We start from the raw sequence: 23,967 nt of genomic DNA, 5'->3' as shown, positions 1-23,967 counted from the left end.
CATTCATTTATTCTTTTATTCATTTATTCGTTTATTTTTATTTTTTAATTATTTTTTCTAATTATTATTTTTATTTGTATTAATTTTTTTAGGTTGATTGGCAACACTAAATGGTCCCCAGGGTGTGATTGTGAGTGTGAATTTTATCCGTCTATCTGCGATGAGGTGGCGACTTGTCCAGGGTGTACACCGCCTTCCGCCCGATTGTAGCAGAAATAGGCACCAGCGCCCCCTGCCACCCCAAAGGGAATAAGCGGTAGAAAATGGATGGATGGATGGATTTTTTTATTTTTTTATTTTTTGTTATATATATTTATTTAGCAAGCTAATGCCAACATGCTAACAGTTAGCATGTTTCATATACCAAGTTGTATGACTGTATGGTGTATGACTGCAGAATGAGTTAAAAAAAAAGTATAAAATGTGCCAAAAAAAAAAAAAAGTGAGAACTTTAATGTTAGCATGCTAGCAAACTAATGTTAAGATGCTAACAGTTAGCATTTTGTCATATATATATATATATATATATATATATATATATATATATATTCAAAGTTGTATGACTTTAAGGTGAATGACTAGGGAATGCCAGGAAAAAAGAGTAAAAAGGGGGTCCATGACCATGACTTCTGTTTTGTCTGATCAGCCGTTTTACTGCCCTGTTACAGATACCGCTTGGAAAAAATTAAGGTATGTAAATAAACATTTATAGAATATTTCTGGGAAAATAAGTCATTCCATAACAAGTATATATCTGTGACTTATAGTCCGGTGCAGCTAATATATGGAAAACTAATTCTACGTAATAGTATAATAAATAGTTAGCCCGAATAAATTCCCAAATTCTGTGGATTGTGGTGACTAAATGTCACAGCTGTGATGGTGTGGGGTGCAGAGGCGGAGGGTGCAGCTGGTAAAGAGCATGCAGATCCACTCATGAGGACTCTGAGTGCTGATTTAATGCTCACTGATTGGGCTTGGACTGAAACCAAGAGGAGTAAACAAAAACACAGCCTTGAAAAAAATGCTGCGTCGGGCTGTAAAAACTTTTGAAATACACCCCGAGGTGTGTTTTGCTTAGTGATCACACCGGTGTGTCCGTCATGTGACCGTAAAGAACTTATACCTACTGCGCTAGAGTCTTTAGCGCCGCCCTAGTGGCTCAAGAATGTATGAAAAGCATAGGTTTTGTTTCAATCTGGTTTGTGTAGGAGGACAAACATGACACCAAGCTCCCTAATTGTTAGAAGTCTCACTGTTTGCATCAAACATGCGTCAACGATGAGAGTATTTTGCCGAGCGCTGTTTTGTCCTACTAATTTCATCAGACCTTAAACTCACCACAGTTGTGTGGACTGTGATGCAACACTTTGTCTCCCAAGCTGCCACAAAAAGATGTCTTTTATGCCTCTATTTCTTTGTCTCATTTTGTCCACCAAACTTTTTTATAAATAAATGGATGAATGTGTACATATGTTTTTAAATATATTTATATATATATATATATATATATATATATATATATATATATATATATATATATATATATATGTATGTAAAAATAAATATATACACACATATATGTATAAATATACATATCCATCCATCCATTTCTACCACTTATTCCCTTTTGGGGTAGCGGGGGACGCTGGCGCCTATATCAGCTACAATCGGGCGGAAGGCGGGGTACACCCTGGACAAGTCGCCACCTCATCGCAGACATATACATATAAGTATATATATATATATATATATATATATATATATATATATATATATATATATATATATATATACATATAAGTATATATATATATATATATATATATATATATATATATATATAAATATATGTATATATATACACATATATGTATATATATGTATAAATAAATATATACACACATATATGTATATATATATACATATATTTATATATATATATATATATACATATATATATATATATATATATATACATACAAATATATATAAACACACATATATATATGTGTGTTTATATATATATTTGTATGTATATATATATATATATATATATATAAATATATATATATCCATCCATCCATCCATTTCCTACCGCTTATTCCCTTAGGGGTCGCTGGTATATATATATATATATATATATATATATATATATATATATATATATATATATATATATATATATATATATATATATATATATATATATATATATATATATATATATATATATATATATATATATATATACCAGCGACCCCTAAGGGAATAATATATATATATATATATATATATATATATATATATATATATATATATATATATATATATAAATATATGTATATATATATATACATATATGTGTGTATATATACATATACTGTATATATATGTATATATATATATGTATATATATACATATATATATATATATATATATATATATATATATATATATATATATATATATATATATATATATATATATATATATATGTTTATGTATAAAATTCGTCTCGGCTCTCAAACATTTGTGATTTAGACTTAATCTCAAACTGGACAACATCTTGGAGAACGTCTGCTCTGCGTGGCGAAGTATGTCGAATTTAAGGACCAAAAATGACCGATTAGAGTGAAAAGTTAACTTTAGTTTTCTCTCGCTTAATCAAAAACATTCCAATCAGGATTTTTTTCCCGGGCTGTGTGCGACCTACGTGGAGAATCTCACACACGTTGTTGTTGACATCTGTCGGACTGTGTCATGGCGTTTGTGACAACACACAGGGGGCCAACTCAGCCACAGAAAAATACCCACCACACACACACCTTTTTTGTGCAATGACGGTAAAATCCCATCCCACCCTTCCAGGTCTTTCCAGGACCTGTCCAAGCAGGTGGACCTGGTGTACGGCACGGTGAGGGACTCTGCGGTCTACGACTACTTCCAGGCCAAAGGCACCAACCCTCTGGAGCAGGACAGCACCTTTGCCGACCTCTGGAAGACGGTCAACAAGAACAACGGCTTGGAAAACTCCGTCTCTGGCCCCGAAGAAGGCATCAAAAAGGTAAGACCTTCCTCTAGTCCCTGGTCAAGAACCTTGGCTTTCATCGGGTCTCCGCGTCTTGAGTGAAATGAAATCTTCTCGCTCTTTATAACATATTTATATCGAGGCTTATTTTTCCAAATATCAATTCTCGCCGAGTAATATTTGATGAGGCCTCGTCTGCTCTCCGTCCATCAAGCCTGCTAACCACCGCGGGCCCCTGGGGGCCGCAGAAGATGCAATCCATAATTCAACAAATATCAATGAAGTCTGCATATCTAAGGAGTAGAGAGATCCTCATTTGTACACTACTTTATTTTTCATACTGCTGCTCACATTTCTGTGTGCTGACTTTTCTACACCTCCAATACAAACATACCGATATGTTCCTAGAACCGTTGGTAATAGGATGTCAAATATATGCTTGCTTTATAGATTGAAGCAGTAGTTTGTGTGGAATTTACGCATTTTGGCGATTTGGGTTGGCCAGTGAAAGGATGTACAAATACTTTTAAGTTAAAATCATTGTGTACTGCTCACATGTCTCGGAAAAACAAGTGTTTTGCAGATACTCGGTGCACCTGGGGATAAGCCCCTCCCACCTCCAAGGACATACATCTGGGGATAGGCCCCTTCATCCCCCAATGACTTGCACCTGGGGATAGGCCCCTCCTACCCACAAGGACATGCACCTGGGGATAGGCCCCTCCCACCCCAAAGACATGCACCTAAGGATAGGCCCCTCCTACCCACAAGGACATGCACCTGGGTATAGGCTCCTCCCTCCCCCAAAGACATGCACCTAGGGATAGGCCCCTCCTACCCACAAGGACATGCACCTGGGGATAGACCCCTCCCTCCCCCAAAGACATTCACCTGGGGATAGGCCCCTCCTACCCACAAGGATGGGTACCTGGGGATAGGCCCCTCCTACCCCCAATGACATGCACCTTGGGATAGGCCCCTCCTACCCATAAGGATCTGTACCTGGGGACAGGCCCCTCCCACTCCCAATGACATGCACGTGGGGATAGGCCCCTCCTACCCACAAGGTCATGCACCTGGTGATAGGCCACTCCCGACCCCAAAGACATTCACCTAGGGATAGGCCCCACCTACCCACAAGGACCTACACCAAGGGATAGGCCCCTCCTACCCACAAGGACATGCACCTGGTGATAGGCCCCTCCCGCCCCCAAAGACATTCACCTAGGGATAGGCCCCACCTACCCACAAGGACCTACACCAAGGGATAGGCCCCTCCTACCCACAAGGACATGCACCTGGTGATAGGCCCCTCCCGCCCCCAAAGACATTCACCTAGGGATAGGCCCCTACTACCCACAAGGACATGCACCTGGGGATAGGCCCCTCAAACTCCCAAAGACATGCACCTGGGGTTAGGCCCATCAACCCCCAAAGACATGCACCTAGGGATAGGCCCCTCCTACCCACAAGGACCTACACCTGGGATAGGCCCCTCCCACTCCCAAAGACAGGCACCTAGGGATAGGCCCCTCCTACCCACAACGACCCACACCTGGGATAGGCCCCTCCCACTCCCAAAGACAGGCACCTAGGGATAGGCCGCTCCTACCCACAAGGACCAACACCTGGGGATAGGCCCCTCCCACCCCCAAAGTTATGGACCTGGGGATAGGCCCCTCCCACCTCCAAGGACATGTACCTGGGGAAGGCCCCGTCCACCACCAAAGACATGCACCTGGGGATAGGCCCCTCCTACTCCCAAAGACATGACCTGGAGATAGGCCCCTCCCACCCCCAAAGACATGTACCGGTCAATAGGCCCCTCCCACTCCGCAAGACATACACCACTTTTTTAGCAAATTTCACACTTTTTTTTCCTCGAGGACCCCAAACATACACCTTAGAGTCATATAACTTGGTATGTGACTCAAAACAAGCGGACTGTTAGCATGCTAACATTACCATGCTAACATTAGCATGCTAACATTTTGTGCTAGTTTTGCAACCGTTTACACCAGAGTCATACAACTTGCCATGTGACATTTGTTAACTGTTAGCACGCAAACGATAGCATGCTAGCAAGCTAACTTAAGCGTGCTACATGTTTAATCTAATTTTACACTTTTTTGTCTCTATTTTCGCAGCCATAAACCTTTGAGTCATATAACGTGGTTTGTGACAAAAGCTGACAGTGAGCATGCTAACGTTTACTTGCTAACCTGCTAGCATTAACCGGCTAACTTTTTGCAACTGTGGACACCAGCGTCTTATAACTTGGTATGTGACATTTGTTAACTGTTAGCATGCAAGCTAAGTTTTTTTTATCAAATTTTACACTTTTTTTTCTCTATTTTCGCAGCCAAACACCTTTGAGTCATATAACTTGGTATATGAACCACGCCAACTGCTATCATGCTAATGTTTGCACACATGCCAAAGTGTAAGCGTGCTAACGTTTTAGGCTAGCTGTGTCGTTCATTTTGTACAGTCGAACCTAAAACTTTCGGATTCAGACATCTTCAAAGCACGGCGGCTTCCGACGGTCTGGGGCACAGATAGCAGGAACATCAAAATGTCATAGTTATACTTTTCTAAAGTTCTTGTGGCCAGACAATTTTTTTCGGTACATGAGATGGATTTTTTTTACCTGACATGTTTGGACTGTTTTCTGCAGATATACCCAAAATATTGTCTGACGTCAAGAACCTTTTTGATATACCCGTATTTATGTTTATTGTTTGATTCGCAGTTCTGCCATTTTATTACCCAGCAGATAGTGAAATAAGGTTCCTCCTTGAGTGTGTGTGCTTTTTTACAACAATGAGACAACTTTCCAACTTGGGCTAATGAGACGTGAGGTAAAAAGGTTTGTTGTCGTCTGTGGAAATACTCGGCGTGTTGAGGACACCACTGGCAAGAGCGTCGTCGCGTCAACAAACAAAAAACCCGACAGGATTCCAGTCCCATCCTCGTCGTATCTGCGTTCAGTCGGCGCTCGCGGCTCTTGTGTCTCGTTATGTCGGAAAAGTAACTTTTCATCATCTTTGTCGGTAGTTCCTGGCTCTACGTTGGCTGGAATTATGTCTTAAAAGTGTGACGTGGGGATAGATGTTGAGTTCCTCTGTAATTGGAAAGTGTTGACCAGGGGGAGAGGTCACCAAAGTCCAGAAAAAGAAAGCAGCATACCATTTGCATTAAACCTAGGATAGAGTACTCCCACACCACTTTGCGCTTCAAATATTGCAGCTCCGGTACATTTGGTAATTGCAAAAAGATTCAAAAAAGTATTTTTTATGTTGTATCAACAACGATCCCTCGAAAAAGTATGATGATCCTCCTGGTAGGGGTGTATCCCTTTATGGAGGATGGTGCCAGGTTCAAACACTGGTGACATTTATTAATCAGACAAGAAGCAAGGAACCAAGCAGAGACAGAGTTCAATTTAGCTCATGAGGAGAACGCATGGCGCTGAACACTTAGTCACAGTCTGGCCTTACGCTCTAAGGTTCAGCACCCGCGTCCGTCTTTTTATTCAGAGTCCCATAGTCAACATCACTCAGGCCGCCTCTAAAAGGAGTGGTCGCATATATTATGCGAAGAAGGTAGAGGACGCACAGTACGTGACGGAATGGGCTGGGGAGCCTTGTGATTTTGCTTTGTCCCCGCTTCGTCTGCGTGCTGTCATCGTATCTTCGTTGAGGTCCTTGAAGTCCTTGGCTGTTCACGGGCTAAAACAAAGATAACATCTCTGGCTGAGGCCATCCCTCACACAAGAAGTTTTTTCCATGCATAGATTGGAAAAAGTCAAACTTGAGCACAATAGCTAATTACTAAAGCAACAGACTTTAAACACACTAAAGTTAGTGTGATAATATTTACATAATTATTCTAACAGATGCCTGTGCGGGTCTTAGTTTAACGTCTATGTTTAAACCTACACGTGGTGCAGTTTTGGTATTTCGTCTTACCCAGTTAAATGCTAGCATGCTAATATAATAGCATTTTTTGCTTGCGGTTTTTGGGGTGTTTAAACTTAAAAATCGTGGACTTTGCTTCTCTATGGTTTGTAAACATTACAGACCACTTAGAGCAGGGGTGTCAAACTTATTCCAGATCGGGGACCACATGGAGAAAAATCTACTCCCGAGTGGGCCGGACGGGTGAAATCACGGCACAATAACTTCAAAATAAGATTCAGATTGTTTTCTTTGTTTAAAGATACAACAAGCACATTCAAAAAATGTGCAAATTATAATGTTGTTGTTTTTTTACCCGTACATGTTGCGGTTAATAGTATTCTACCTTTATTTGTCGTTATTTATACTTTCTGAATAAATGATGTGGTAATGTTCATCAGTCAACTCATTGGTGTTCATTTTCAATCCATCGAGATAAAAACATAATATCAAAATTAAATTACAGGATGGTATTTATGTAGTTTGCTCATTTTCCTCAACTGGTGCACTAACCCCCTCCGTGCGTCGGTTGGGCGGGGTGGGGTTTGGTGGTAGCGGGGTGTATAATATAGCTCTGACTTGTTAGGGATGCATGGGATTCTGGGTATTTGTTCTGGTGTGTTTATGTTGTGTTACAGTGCGGATGTAGATCCTGAAATGTGAATAAATGATAAACGGGTTGTACTTGTATAGCGCTATAGCTCGGTTGGTAGAGTGGCCGTGCCAGCAACTTGAGGGTTGCAGGTTCGATTCCCGCTTCCGCCATCCTAGTCACTGCCGTTGTGTCCTTGGGCAAGACACTTTACCCACCTGCTCCCAGTGCCACCCACACTGGTTTAAATGTAACTTAGATATTGGGTTTCACTATGTAAAGCGCTTTGAGTCACTAGAGAAAAGCGCTATATAAATATAATTCACAATTCACTTTTCTACCTTCAAGGTACTCAAAGCGCTTTGACACCACTTCCACATTTACCCATTCACACACTGATGGAGGGAGCTGCCATGCAAGGCGCTAACCAGCACCCATCAGGAGCAAGGGTGAAGTGTCTTTCTCACGGACACAACGGACGTGACGAGGTTGGTAATGGGTGGGGATTGAACCATGGACCCTGGGGTTGCGCACGGCCACTCATCCACTCCGCCACGCCTTCCCTTATGTGTTTGTCATTCTTGTTTGGTGTGGGTTCACAGTCTGGCGCATATTAGTAACAGTGTTAAAGTTGTTTATATCATAACCCTCAGTGTAACCTGTATGGCTGTTGAACAAGTATGCCTTGCAGTCACTTTCGTGTAATAACAGAGGCCGCATATTACATGTGACCGGCCGGCACGTAGATAGCAATGTGTAAAGGCGGGTGCGATGACATGTTTCAAAGAGCCCGGATTTCCCTCTTTTTTTTCCTTTTTTTTTTCTTTCTTCTTTGTCAAGAAAAAGGGACGTTTTTGTCATGAAAATGGGAGTTTTTTGTGGTTGGTGCACTTTTTTTAAGTGTATATTGTGTTTTTTATGTTGATTTAAGAAAAAAAAATTAAAAAAAATGTTTTTTGTTGTTTTTTTTTTTAATTTTTTTAATTAAAAATTCTTCTACGGCCCGGTGGTTGGGGACCACTGCTCTAGAGAACACGCCACGCGTGTTTTGTAAACCCGGAAGGCAAACGACGTGGGACGGCGTGGCGCAGTGGAGGAGTGGCCGTGCGCAACCCGAGGGTCACTGGTTCAAATCCCACCTAGAACCAACCTCGTCACGTCCGTTGTGTCCTGAGCAAGACACTTCACCCTTGCTCCTGATGGGTGCTGGTTGGCGCCTTGCATGGCAGCTCCCTCCATCGGTGTGTGAATGTGTGTGTGAATGGGTAAATGTGGAAGTAGTGTCAAAGCGCTTTGAGTACCTTGAAGGTAGAAAAGCGCTATACAAGTACAACCCATTTGTAACCGCACACCTAATTGGGAACAAGATGAGTGAGGTTTGGATTGGGAAAAGTTCCCCAAAGTTGAAATACGAAGAAGTGATGCAAAGAAACAGGAAATGGTGTTGAGACCTATGCAACACTTCAGGTGGCATAAAAGCTCTCCCACTTCTTTCTTCCAGTGTTCATGTTTGCTTGTCACTTTTTGCTCACCCCCCCCCCCCCCCCAACAATGGCGAATTGATCCTTCAAGAATCAATGCAGCTCACACATTTGAGATGTTCTCTCCTCCGCCTGGAGATGTCACTCAGCTCTTGCATGTGCCGTAATTATCCTTTGTGTTGTGCCCCCCCCCCCTTGTGTGTTCCCCATCAATGCAGGCAAAGCGGGAGTCCTACGCCTTCCTGTGGGACATGGCGGCGGTGGAATACGCCGCTCTGACCGACGACGACTGCACGCTGACGGTGGCCGGCAACAGCATCAGCACCAGAGGCTACGGCGTGGCCCTGCAGCACGGCAGCCCTTACAGAGACCTCTTCTCTCAGAAGTAGGCACTCCGCACTAACGATGCGCACCCGGACCTCATTACGCACTCAAACGCCGCGCCATGGGCGGCTCGCGCGGTTAAGTCAAGGAGCGAGCCCATAAAAAAGGAATAGTAACAGCGTTATCTCGTCACGAGTAATCTGCTTAATCACTTTTAGGGTCCGTTACGACGCCGTCCAAACAATACCCCGTTTGTTGACGATAATAAATAAACTTGATATCAAACAGGAAGAGGCACCATCACACTGTGACAAAGCAGACAATAACACGCGTACACAACAGGAATTATGAACAGCAAATCAGTGGATATAGTGATAAACTAGCCATCCAAACAATACCCCGTTTGTTGACAATAAGAAATGAACTTGATATCCAACAGGAAGAGGCACCATCACACTGTGACATTGCGGACAACAACACGCGCACACGATGGGAATAGTGAACAACAAATCAATGAATAAAGTGATAAAAAAATTGCCATCCAAACAATACCCCGTTTATTGACAAAAATAAATGAACTTGATATCAAACAGGAAGAGGCACCATCACACTGTGACACTGCGGACAACAACATACGTACACGATGGGAATAATAAACAACAAATCAATGAATGAGAAAATAAACTTGCCATCCAAACAATACCCCGTCTGTTGACAAGAAGAAATGAACTTGATATCAAACAGGAAGAGGCACCATCACACTGTGAAACAGCAGACAACAACACCCGCACACAATGGGAATTATGAACAACAAATCAATGAATTATGTGATAAATAATCGCCATCCAAACAATACCCCGTTTATTGACAATAAGAAATGAACTTGATATTAAACAGGAAGAGGCACCATCACACTTTGACACTGCTGACAACAACACACGCACAAAACGGGTATTATGAACAACAAATCAATAAATAAAGTGATAAACTTGCCATCCAAACAATACCCCGTTTGTTGACGAGAAGAAATGAACTTGATATCCAACAGGAAGAGGCACCATCACACTGTGACACTGCAGACAACAACACCCGCATACAATGGGAATTATGAACAACAAATCAATGAATTATGTGATAAAAAATCGCCATCCAAACAATACCCCGTTTATTGACAATAAAAAATGAACTTTTTATCCAACAGGAAGAGGCACCATCACACTGTGACACTGCACACAACAACATACGTACACCGTGGGAATTATGAACAACAAATCAATGAATAATTTAATACATATGCCATCCAAACAATACCCTGTTTTTTTACGATAAGAAATGAACTTGATATCCACCAGGAAGAGGCAACATCACACTGTGACACAGCAGACAACAACATACATACAGGATGGGAATTATAAACAGAAATCAATGAATAAAGTGATAAGAAAATTGCCATCCAAACAATACCCCGTTTATTGACGATAATAAATAAACTTGATATCAAACAGGAAGAGGCAACATCACACTGTGACACTGCAGACAACAACACCCGCACACAATGGGAATTATGAACAACAAATCAATGAATAAAGTGATAAAAAATTGCCATCCAAACAATACCCCGTTTATTGACGATATGAAATGAACTCTGAAATATTTAATTGCATGTATTTAGAATTAATTCAACACCTTCTCCACTCACCAATCAAAGTGCTGGTGGTTTGCAGAGTTGGGAAAGCGAGAGAGAAAATGTTTTCCGAGGGGGAGGGACGGTCACTCGGTTAGAGAGCTTGGAGATTGGGCCGGTTGCCAGGCAACGAGTCCGTGACAGCAACATCCATCCATCTCTTCAGTCTGAAGTCTTCAGTCCAGCTAACAAGCAGCTTTTTGTGAGCGCACTGAAGGCAATTTAGTCCTTCATCAGCGTCAGGAACATGTGTTTTGTAAACATTCAGCACAATTTAGTCTGCAATTACGCTAATGTTGTTGTCCCGACTCCAACTAATGACCAACTAGTCCTTAATGAATGGACTTGGGTCAACATTCAGGACTCGCTTGCAGGACTGTGAGTCTTTGGGCCTCACATGATCCCATTTGATTCTCGGGGGTAATCATTCAAAATCATTCTATCGACCTTGAGTCCTCGATGAAGCTCGGGCAGTGGTTCTAAAACTGTGGTACGCAGGCTCCATCTGGTGGCAGGCCAAAGAATCACTTCATTAAAGTAGTGTTTTCATTTGCTATATTCAAACACAGTGTTACCGTTCAAACTGTTTATAATGTTACTGTGGCCAACAATATTAAATATATTAAATCAGTTATTTTTAATGAATACTACAGTCTACTACACTACTGTATTTAATGTTGTCATTATGGTGGTACTTAATGAATACTTAGGTTTACTACACTACTGTATTTAATGTTGTCATTATGGTGGTACTTAATGAATACTTAGGTCTACTACACTATTCAATTTAATGTTGTCATTATGGTGGTACTTAATGAATACTTAGGTCTACTACACTACTATATTTAATGTCGTCATTATGGTGGTACTTAATGAATACTTAAGTCTACTATGCTACTGTATATAATGTTGTCATTATGCTGGTACTTAATCAATACTTAGGTCTACTACACTACTCAATTTAATGTTGTCTTTATGGTGGTACTTAATGAATACTTAGGTCTACTACACTACTGTTTTTAATGTTGTCATTATGGTGGTACTTAATGAATACTTAGGTCTACTACACTACTGTTTTTAATGTTGTCTTTGTGGTGGTAATTAATGAATACTTAGGTCTACTACACTACTGTTTTTAATGTTGTCATTATGGTGGTACTTAATGAATACTTAGGTCTACTACACTACTCAATTTAATGTTGTCATTATGGTGGTACTTAATGAATACTTAGGTCTACTGCACTACTGTATTTAATGTCGTCATTATGGTGGTACTTAATGAATACTTAAGTTTACTACGCTACTGTATATAATGTCGTCATTATGCTGGTACTTAATCAATACTTAGGTCTACTACACCACTGTATTTAATGTTGTCATTATGGTGGTACTTAATGAATACTTAGGTCTACTACACCACTGTATTCAATGTTGTCACTATGGTGGTACTTAATGAATACTTAGGTCTACTACACCACTGTATTCAATGTTGTCACTATGGTGGTACTTAATGAATACTTAGGTCTACTACACTACTGTATTTAATGTTGTCATTATGGTGGTACTTAATGAATACGTAGGTCTACTACACCACTGTATTCAATGTTGTCACTATGGTGGTACTTAATGAATACTTAGGTCTACTACACTACTGTATTTAATGTTGTCATTATGGTGGTACTTAATGAATACTTAGGTTTACTACACTACTGTATTTAATGTTGTCATTATGGTGGTACTTAATGAATACTTAGGTCTACTACACCACTGTATTCAATGTTGTCACTATGGTGGTACTTAATGGATACTTAGGTCTACTATGCTACTGTATTTAATGTTGTCATTATAGTGGCACTTAATGAATGCTTAGGTCTGCTACGCTACTGTATTTAATGTTGTCATTATGGTGGTACTTAATGAATACTTAGGTCTACCACAGTACTCTACTTTAATGTTGTTATTAGGGTGGTACTTAATGAATACTTAGCTCTGCTACAGTAATTTAATGTTGTTATTAGGGTGGTACTTGATGAATACCTAGGTCTACTACACTGCTGTTTACAATGTTGTTATTATGGTGGTGCTTGGTGAGGAAAGTTTGTGAAGCACTGATCTGGAGTAAAAATTTTTGTAAACCCTTTAATCAAACATCTTTAATAAACATATAATACTGAACACAATCTGGAGTCCTTAATGAACTTGTTTTTTTTGTAAACCCAGAATAGATTGTACTGTAGTCCTTAATTGAAGGTACTATACACTTTTTTTGTGAAGACAATTTGGTCTAATTTAGTGTTTTTGTAAACATGAAGGTCCCCCACAGTCCTTAATGAGCCTCACACACATTATTGTGTTATGGTTGAAGACGATGTGTTCCTTAATGGCCCTGACGTATGCATTTGTGTCGTTTCCCGGGATCATTAAGGCTTCAATGAAACTCATTTACCTGTTTTTTTCAGTCGTCTGTGAATGTAACATGCACGTGTTTGTGATGGTGAAGACCATCAAGAAGGTCTGTAATGAATCTTATGTTACAGTTTTGGAAACATTTTTTAAAGAGGAAGGACACTTTGTGTGCAATCACCCAAGAACACACCTATTTATCATGTTTTTGATAAATGTATCATGTTTCTGATAAATATTCAACCCATATTCAGTTGAATATGCTACAAAGACAACATATTTGATGTTCAAACTGATTAAAAAAAAAAAAATTGCAAATACTCATTAACTTTAGAATTTGATGCCAGCAACACATGACAAAGAAGTTGAGAAAGGTGGCAATTAATACTGATCAAGTTGAGGAATGCTCATCAAATACTTATATGGAACATCCCACAGGTGTGCAGGCTAATTGGGAACAGGTGGGTGCCATGATTGGGTATAAAAGCAAATGCTAAGTAATTCACAAACAAGGATGGGGTGAGGGTCACCAATTTGTAAGCAAATTGTCGAACATTTTTAGAACAACATTTCTCAACGAGCTATTGCAAGGAATTTAGGGATTTTACCATCTAAGGGCCGTAAAATCATCAAAAGGTTCCGAGAATCTGGAGAAATCACTGCACGTAAGCGATGATATCATGGACCATTGATCCCACAGGTGGTATTGCATCAAAAACTGACATCAGTGTGTAAAGGATATCACCACATGGGCTCAGGAACACTTCGTAAAACCACTGTCAGTAACTACAGTTGGTCGATACATCTGTAAATGCAAGTTTAAACTATACTATGCAATTGAAAACCCATTCATCAACAACACCCAGAAACACCGCCGGTTTCGCTGGGCCCGAGATCATCTATGATGGACTGATGCAAAGTGGAAAAGTGTTCTGTGGTCTGACGAGTCCACATTTTAAATGGAAACTGTGGACATGGTGTCCTACGGAACAAAGAGGAAAATTTCCATTCGGATTGTTATTCACGCAAAGTTCGAAAACCAGCATCTGTGATGGTATGAGGGTGTATTAGTGCCCAAGGCATGGGTAACTTACACATCTGTGAAGGCACCATTAATGCTGAAAGGTCCATACAGGTTTTGGAGCAACATATGTTGTCATCCGAGCAACGTTATCATGGACGCCCCTGTTTATTTCAGCAAGACAATGCCAAGCCACGTGGTACAACAGTGTGGCTTCGTAGTAAAAGAGTGTGGGTACTTTCCTGGCCCGCCTGCAGTCCAGACCTCATCAAAAATGTGTGGCGCATTATGTTGAACGACTGAAGATCTACATAAAACAAGAATGGGAAAGAATTCCACTTTCAAAGCTTCAACAATTAGTTTCCTCAGTTCCCAAACGTTTATTGAGTGTTGTTAAAAGAAAAGGTGATGTAACACCGTGGTGAACATGCCCTTTCCCAACTACCTTGGCACGTGTTGCAGCCATGAAATTCTAAGTTAATTATTATTTGAAAAAAAAAATTAAGTTTATGAGTTTGAACATCAAATATGTTGTCTTTGTAGCATATTCAACTGAATATCGTTTAAAAAGGATTGTGCAAATCATTGTATTCCGTTTATATTTACTGTTTTTATGTACTATTTACACAACGTGACAACTTCACCGAGTTTTGGGGTTTGGATTCTGTGGAATAAAGTCAATCATCACCAGGTCAATACGGGCACAAGGGGGGTTGTACTTCTTGCTAAGAGTGACAAGAAAGTGGAAGAACAAATGAAAGAGAAGGATGAGATTGGCCTCCAATATCCCCGTCTGGCGGCGTCTAACGCTATGCATGGTGATTTCTCCACAAGGCCTGCCACATAAATATGGGAGCATAATGCTGCACATTCATAAAAGAGAAGAAGAGGCGCCCACAGATCACAAATGGACAGGGAGTCGCTCAACACTCATGAAACATCACGACACTTTCATTCTCCTACAAGTGATGCGTTCAAGAGATGGCGGTTTTGGTTTAAAGGGAGATCAATCCGCTTGATACCTGCATCGCTTTTTTTTTTTCGGGCAGTCCGCGTTTTAAGTCCCCATCCGTCACGTCCGTGTGACTTTATCGCTCTGTGAGCGTCGGAGAGGAGCAACAGGTCACACCAGCGAGACACAACAGGAAGACAGTTGATGCCTGTGACGGTCTCATGCCGTCGTGCGGGTTCCATGGATCACCAAGGAAGGACATTGCTCGCAGGTGTAGACTTCTTTATTTTTCAATCAAGAAAAGTCTTTTGTGGGTTGCTTTTCAGCCGTCCGCGCTCTCACTGCTCTCTTCCTTGTTTCTCCACCACTCCTCCTCATGTTCACGGCTGCCGCCCCTTTTAACAGTGCGAAAAGATTCATAAATTGTGACCAAGTGCGCGATCTACGCACCTGATCTCGCTTGTGGCCTCTCGCTCGCATTCTCCGCCTCCTCGCCGCCATCTTGGCAGTGCCGTGCCGCTCTGTCGGACCGTAGTCTCCGCCTCTCCACAATGTCTTTGATGGTCACGTTCGTTAAAGTCACTTGTGCGAGCTTCAGCTTGAGTTCGATTCAAAGTTGAGAAAAACATAAATGTTGGCATCTTAGCACCCAGCTTCTAATACCTGTAACTCATCCTCAGTATATTCTGCCTCAAAAACGATAAGGTTCTGGATCATCATTTGTCCCAAAGTAGACTTTGTTGCCAAGTCTGCCGTGATTAGTGGTGTTGTTGTTGAAGGAAGTAGTGGTCGTGGGAAAAAGGGAAGAAGTTAGCGTAATGCCTAAAATGACCAAAAAAATGTCAATATTACCGTATTTTTTGGGCTTCAGAGCACATCGGTATTTAGGCTGCACTCACCAAATATACTAAGAAAAAATATTTTTACAAATATTAACCGCATCGGACCATAAGCCGCAGGTACATCCGGTACAGTATACCTTTTTTTACATACCTTAATTGTTTCCAAACAGTGTCTGGAACAGGGCAGTAAAACGGCTGATCAAACAAAACAGAAGTCACGGTCATGGACCCACTGGCGGTGCAAGCGAGCGGTCCAATCAGCGAAACAGACTCAATAACTCCACGGTGCCGTTTTGGTGAATTTACTGAGGAATTAGTGAAAGTGAAACAATACAAAAAGAATGTCATTGTAAGGTAATAATACTGACACTTGAGTTAGCATATTCGCTAATGATGCAAGATTGATTACATCACCATATAGCACATACAAATGTGCATGAATGATGCAGTAGCGCCTGACAGATCCAAGGTGCGTAATATCCTGGCTTACATGCAGTGATTTCTCCAGATTCCCGGAACCTTTTGATGATATTACGGGCTCTTGGACTGTACGACAAAATATCGCAACAGGTTTGACTTCGTTAGCAGAAAAAAAACATTTTGTTTGTGCTCCTCAGGATTCTGGAGCTCCAGGAGAAAGGCGACCTGGACATATTGAAGCAGAAGTGGTGGCCGAAGAAGGGCCGCTGCGACCTGCAGAGCCACGCCGACGCCCAGACCGAGGGCCGGTCGCTGCACCTGCACAGCTTCGCTGGGGTTTTCTGTATCCTGGCGGCCGGGTTGCTGCTGGCCCTGCTGGTGGCGGCGCTGGAGACCTGGTGGACCAGCAACCACTGCCGCAGGAAGGAGCCCAAAGAGGTGACCCATGACAAGCCGTCCGGCCCGGGCCCAAACCTGCTGGCCCAGAACTTGGGGCCCCCCGCCCCGCCGAGGCCCCGGTCCAGACCCAGACCCCCGGGTCCCCCGGTGCTGCCCAGAGACGCCACTGCCACACTCTACTTTATGGATCCAGCAAGCACAGACGCCAGCCCCGATTTAGTGGAGCTGCAGTACACGCAGCTGTGATAGGTGTGGTCATGTGATCATCATGTGATCATTCTCCTCATGACGCTCCCGCCTGCGCTTCTCTCGCACGCTCGTGTGAGAGAGAAGCGCAGGCGGAGCCAACCACGTAGCGTTAATTTGACACCGTTGTACTTCTGGGTCGATAGCTCTCTTTAGCCAATCCATTCAAGTCTTAACGCCGTAGACCTCGGACTTGGCAGCCCCTCTGCATCCACTCACTAAGGCTTGACATGGATCCCTAAACTAAAGTGTGAGCGTTAGCAGATGACGTAGAACCTCAGCCTCGAACCCCACCGGCCTGTTTGACCTCCCGAGTCCCTGCTTTCCGCTCCATAGCTGGCAATCCAAGAAGTCACCTTTCTAAAAACCGGCGAGTGGTTCGGCTTGAACGCCAGTCAGGTCTCCACTTTTTAGCATGTTCACGTTCTAAAGTAACATTGAGTGTGTTGCCCAGCAACGATGTCAGCTTTTCATCATAGGCAATAATAATAATACAAATAATAATAATAATGATAATAATAACAATAATACTGTGAACGACTCTTGCCGTCGTCCCTCGGGTTCCACTGACCACCCAGGAAGGACATCTCTTTCGAGCAGGTTGGACTCTTTTATTTTTCAGTAATATATGTCTTTTTCGCCGTTGTCGCTCCCACTGCTCCTCTTCTCTCGCGTCTTGCTGTCTGCTTCTCTCCAGCCACTGCTGCAGACACTCCACCTCCTTCTGCCTCGATCCCTCCTCCTTCTCCCCCTTTTATACAGTGTGAGGAGCTACATTAATCGTGTCCCGGTGTGTGATCCACGTACCTGAATCTGATTGCGGCGTCACTCCCGATATACGCTCGGTCGTCATCTCCGTTTGCTCGCCACCATCTTGGGCAGGGCTCCAGCGTACCCCGCCCCGCCGTGGGACCGTTGGCCCCGCCTCTCCACAAATACGTTTACGAAACACAGGATGAGTGTACATTCCTTTGCGCTGGTACATACTTGAAATTGTGTGTTGTTTCGGTGATTACTGGTGGAATGGTGGATGGGTGTGTTGCTATTTTGGACGCATCATCGGTAGTGTTCCCCTGGGTCAGTGGGTGTTTTTGCCTTAACACTAGATTCCCCCTCAGGGGTGGCCAGACACAGGGTGATCGGCCCTAGGCTTGTGTTGATCCCAATGAGGCATGAGATTGTTGCTTGGTGTTGAGCAGAAGACTTCTCATGGCAGGGGTGTCCTTTTCCCTGAGTCAAGCCTAAGCTGACCGCATACCTCCTGGCTTGCTACTTGGTGGCCCAGAAAGGGTCTTTCCTCCCCAGGAACGGCCACTGGCTGCCTTTTTCGGTTGCCTCAGATACAGCTTTGATGGCTATGTGCAGGCTTTGGCGTCGGACTCCCAGGTCCACAAGCAGCCCACATCCTCTGGGCGGAGCTCAATGTTGCAGTCACGTTGTTGTGCTTCAGCTACAGGATCGGCATAAAGTAGGTGTTTTCGCTCGCAAGCCTCATCTACTGAGTCCTCCAAGGATACTGTGAGTTCGATGATGAACACGTTTTTTGTGAAGGGGACCAGAGCACCACGTCCGGTCTCAGGGTGGTTACGGCGATCCCTGGAGGAAGCGCAAGCTGTCGGCCAAGATGAACCAGCATACTCCAGTCGCAGGCCAAGCGTAGGCCTTGCTCAAGTGGTATGGAGCCGCTCCTGACTCCATAAACCCCTTCGCGGACAAAGGTAATTGCCTGCTTGTAGTTGGCTGCTGATGGTGGTAGGGAATTGATGGCAACTCGTTTGTCCTCCAGGGTGGATGTAGGGGTCTTTAGCACTTGGTTGGGACGCCATGTATAACTGACTGGTTTTGCACCCTGTGAGAATGTGCTTCTGGGTGGCTGGCATGGAACAAAGGGCACACTACGGGTCATCGCCTGACCACTGGTGAAGATAAACTGGTGTTGGAAAGACCCTTGGCATTCTATCTCCCTTAGAGATAGAATGCCATCTCCGGGTTGGGGAGGAGACCCTGCCCCAAGTGGAGGAGTTCAAATACCTAGGAGTCTTGTTCACGAGTGAGGGAAGAGTGGATCGTGAGATCGACAGGCGGATCGGTGCGGCGTCTTCAGTAATGCGGACGTTGTACCGATCCGTTGTGGTGAAGAAGGAGCTGAGCCGGAAGGCAAAGCTCTCAATTTACCGGTCGATCTACGTTCCCATCCTCACCTATGAGCTTTGGGTCATGACCGAAAGGATAAGATCACGGGTACAAGCGGCCGAAATGAGTTTCCTCCGCCGTGTGGCGGGGCTCTCCCTTAGAGATAGGGTGAGAAGCTCTGCCATCCGGGAGGGACTCAAAGTAAAGCCGCTGCTCCTTCACATCGAGAGGAGCCAGATGAGGTGGTTCGGGCATCTGGTCAGGATGCCACCCGAACGCCTCCCTAGGGAGGTGTTTAGGGCACGTCCAACCGGTAGGAGGCCACGGGGAAGACCCAGGACACGTTGGGAAGACTATGTCTCCCGGCTGGCCTGGGAACGCCTCGGGATCCCCCGGGAAGAGCTAGACGAAGTGGCTGGGGAGAGGGAAGTCTGGGCTTCCCTGCTTAGGCTGTTGCCCCCGCGACCCGATCTCGGATAAGCGGAAGATTATGGATGGATGGATGGAAAGACGTCGTATGTAGCTCTGATGACAAAGCTCAACTGCCTCGCTTCCATGGCCCACATGTTCTTTCTGCTGATCTTCCTCCTCTCCACACTGTCCCATCTCGTCCACTGACCCTGTTTGCCCAGAGAGACGGTCTTGGCCAATCTTGCAGCAATCCTCCTGGTGGCATACTTCGTCCACCACCATCTTCCTCCGTTCTGGTGCTGTGGCTTAACTCCAAGCTGGGCAGGTAGCTGTTAGCCCAAAGACTCCTCTTCATTGCTGGACATAGCCCACAATGTCAGCATGTCTGACGGCTGCTGTTGTTTCTTTCACTGCTTTGGCTGGTCTCCATTTGCGCCTAGTCGCCAAGGTCGGTGCATTGTTACTCACTACTAAGTCTCTGGATTCATTCAGTGTCATCTGGAGTCTCGTCTTTGCACACAGGAACTCCTCTGTGAGACTGGTGAGGGTAAGCTTGAGGACGCCATTTCTGTAGAGGGTTATAGTGGTAAAGCATCGTAGAACTCCAAGCCATTTTTTTTTTGTAGTCTGTGACTCCTTTTTTCATCTTCTACACGGCTGAGATCGGGACTTCATAACCAACAGTATCCTGGGTTGGAGTCCCAACTGCAGGCACCAGGACTTTAACTTTCCAGGCAGTTGGGTGTTATTGATTGACTGTAGGCCACTGCTGATATCCTTATGCAGTTGTTGCACCTGGTCTTTGTCTTTCAGGCTTGCATCATACCACTTGCCAAGGCTCTTTACAGGCTGCTCAGACACTGTTGGGATTGGGTGATCTCCGATAAAGAATTTCAGGTCCGAGAGCACTCCCTTCACAACTGAGATGTTTCGTGACCTAGATGGTTTGAGCTTTAGACGGGCCCAAATTAAGTTCTCTTCCAGTTTTCTGAGAAGCAGACAACAGGAATTCATGGGTCACCTAACCAAAGGCATTGACAAGGTCCCGGAAGACTACGTGGAGATTCTTTCTCTCCGCCTTTGCCACTTGGATCTGGTGCCAGATCATGCTGGAATGTTCTGAGCACCCGAAGAATCTCGATATTTCTGCCTTCTGTACAGCTTTATCGATGTACTCATTTCTTCGCGGATACTCGCCCATCCTCTGTGCAATGACTCTGAAGAAGATTTTGCCCTCAATGTTTAGCCGAGGGATTGGACGGAATTGGCTGATGTTCTCTGCATCCTTCTCCTTTGGGATGAGGAGTCACCCCGCCCTACGCCACATATTGGGTATCATCTTATTCTGCCATGCTGTTCTCATGAGCCTCCAGGGAAACCTTGGGGCGTCCGGTGCGTTCTTGTACACATTGTATGGGACTCCATTTGGTCCCGGGGCTGATGCCGTTCTTGCTCGACGCAGTTATTTCCATGATGGAGGGCCGATCCGCATATGAAGTTCAGGAGGGTCAATTGGTGGGATTTCTGAAGGGGTGGTGAGACATTCATACCGCCTTGGGTCAGAGTGCGTTACTTTAAGGTGATCTTCCAGGTCAGTCTTTGTTGTTTTAAGGGCTCCACTTTTTTCCTTTGAGAAGAAGCTTTTGAGGAACTTGAAGGGATCTTTATAGAACCGTGTTCCAGTTTGTTCTTTCTTCCTTCTACGTTTCCATAGATTCTCTGCTCTGAGGAGGGATGCCAGTCCGATTATAATGTTGACTTAAAGCACATTTATGCCTTCTCTTCCCCCTCCAGAGGCTTCTTTCCACAATTTACTAAGTTGTCTCCTTTCAAGGACGAGGCTCCTGATCCAATGTTGCCTCCTGGAAACTGGTGCGGTTGAGAAGTTTTTCCACCTTTCCTTACTTGCATTCTGAAACTTTCTGACGCATATTGACGGATGATGACCCCCCATTCTCTCCAACTTCTTTTCCACTGTCCCTTGTAGTTGTTCCAGGGACAGATGCAGGTCAGTATTACTCGTTTCCCACCGCATCTTATCTTAGAAACCAGGCCACTTCACATGCAGTCTAATCCCTGCTAGTCTCCTTTCGACTGCAGGTCTGGGAGGTTGGGTCGGTTCTTACGCCGTTGTCATCAGCTCTGTGTTTGCTTCCTCCGTGACAAGGGTACTGATGTACTGCAAGCTGTGGTTGGCCTCCAATTGCTGTACTTCATTCGACTGATTTGACTCCTTTCGTAGAAAGTAGTCAATGCGAGGCCTATGACTTGCTTCTCTCAAAAACTTCTTCTTTCCCTGGTGAACTACTTGGACATATCTTCATTTTGTGCCCCGCCGTCGTAGCTGTAGCTGTGGCAGTTGCAGTGGCACTCTCTTGTACTGTTTCCGGTCCAGGGTCCGTGACTGTGATGTCAGCTTCTGACCCCGCTCTCGCAGACTCTTGGGTGTTCTTCTCTGTTGTCTTTTAGTATCTATAGCGGGTGCTTCCAACAGGCGAAGGCATGGGAAGCTGCAAGCATGGGAAGCTAGCCCATGCCCGCCCCAGTGGGGTCTTTCCACGCTGACACAAGGACTTTCCCCTGTTGTCAGCTGATCTTTGTCAAGGGTCACTGGACTTAGTCTCCAGTTACTCAGAGGATCATAATGATGATTGAATTGAATTGAATTTTATTTATATAGCGCTTTTTTCTCTAGTGACTCAAAGCGCTTTACATAGTGAAACCCAATAACTAATTTTTACATTTAAACCAGTGTGGGTGGCATTGGGAGCAGGTGGGTAAAGTGTCTTGCCCAGGGACACAACGGCAGTAACTCGGATGGCGGAAGCGGGGATCGAACCTGCAACCCTCAAGTTGCTGGCACGGCCGCTGAACCAACCGAGCTATACAAATAATAATGATCATGATACAAATAATAATATGAATAACAATAACAGTAATGATAATAGTAATACTAATAATAATAATCATATAACAAATAATAATAATTTTTAATAACAAATATAATAATTATAATGCACATAACAATAATGATTATACAAATAATAATAACAATAATGATAATGAAGTAATAGTTATAATAATAATAACAATAATAATACCAATAATGATTATAATGATAATAATAATACAAATAATAATAAGCACAGTACAAATAATAGTAACAACAATAGTAATGAAAATGATAATAATAACAACAATAATAATAATAATGAAAATACAAATAATAATAATAATACAAAATAATAATAATCATAATAAAAATAATAATATTATTAACAATAATAATGATGTGATGATAATAATAATAATAATACAAATACAAAAAATAATAATATAAATAATACAAATAATATTAATAACAATAATAATGATAATAATAATAATAACAATAATATAACTAATAATGAAAATAATATTACAAATAATAATTATAATAATCATGGTACAAATGATAGTAATAACAACAAAATAATGATAATAAAATATCAAATAAAAATAATATTAATAATAATATTAACACCAATAATAATAAAATAGTTATTATTATTACTATTATTATTATTATTATTATTATTATTATTATTACTATAAAATAAAAAATATAATACAAATAATAATATTAATAGCATTAATAATGAAAATAATAATTATCACTCAACAAATAAAATAATAATAATAATACAAATAATAATGGAATCAAAATAGTAATAGTAATAATTAAACAAATAATAATAACTATAACAATAATAATAATTATTAATATAATAATAATGAAAAATAATATAAATAATAATACAAATAATAATAATAATAGGACACTAATATGCAGCATCCTGCCACAGTAATAATAATGATAATAACAATAATAATGATAATAATAATAATAACAATAATATAACTAATAATGAAAATAATATTACAAATAATAATTATAATAATCATAGTACAAATGATAGTAATAACAACAAAATAATGATAATAAAATATAAAATAAAAATAATATTAATAATAATATCAACACCAATAATAATAATAATGGTTATTATTATTACTAGTATTAATATT

The 23,967-nt window shown here is 42.1% G+C and overlaps 1 protein-coding gene across 1 annotated transcript in view; it reads left to right on the top strand.

The window, feature by feature from the left end:
* Positions 1 to 23,967, top strand: part of grid1a (glutamate receptor, ionotropic, delta 1a) — a 662,543-nt gene that overhangs the window by 627,464 nt on the left and 11,112 nt on the right. The window contains exons 13-15 of the mRNA XM_061911628.1: positions 2,873 to 3,068; positions 9,283 to 9,449; positions 16,908 to 17,148. Of these exons, the coding sequence (XP_061767612.1) occupies positions 2,873 to 3,068; positions 9,283 to 9,449; positions 16,908 to 17,148 (604 nt within the window). The remainder of the gene's footprint in view (positions 1 to 2,872; positions 3,069 to 9,282; positions 9,450 to 16,907; positions 17,149 to 23,967) is intronic.

This window comes from Nerophis ophidion, linkage group LG09 (assembly GCF_033978795.1).
Source record: "Nerophis ophidion isolate RoL-2023_Sa linkage group LG09, RoL_Noph_v1.0, whole genome shotgun sequence".
NCBI lineage: Eukaryota > Metazoa > Chordata > Actinopteri > Syngnathiformes > Syngnathidae > Nerophis > Nerophis ophidion.
The sequence above is the reverse complement of the archived record's forward strand: the minus strand, read 5'-3'. Positions and strand labels throughout refer to the sequence as shown.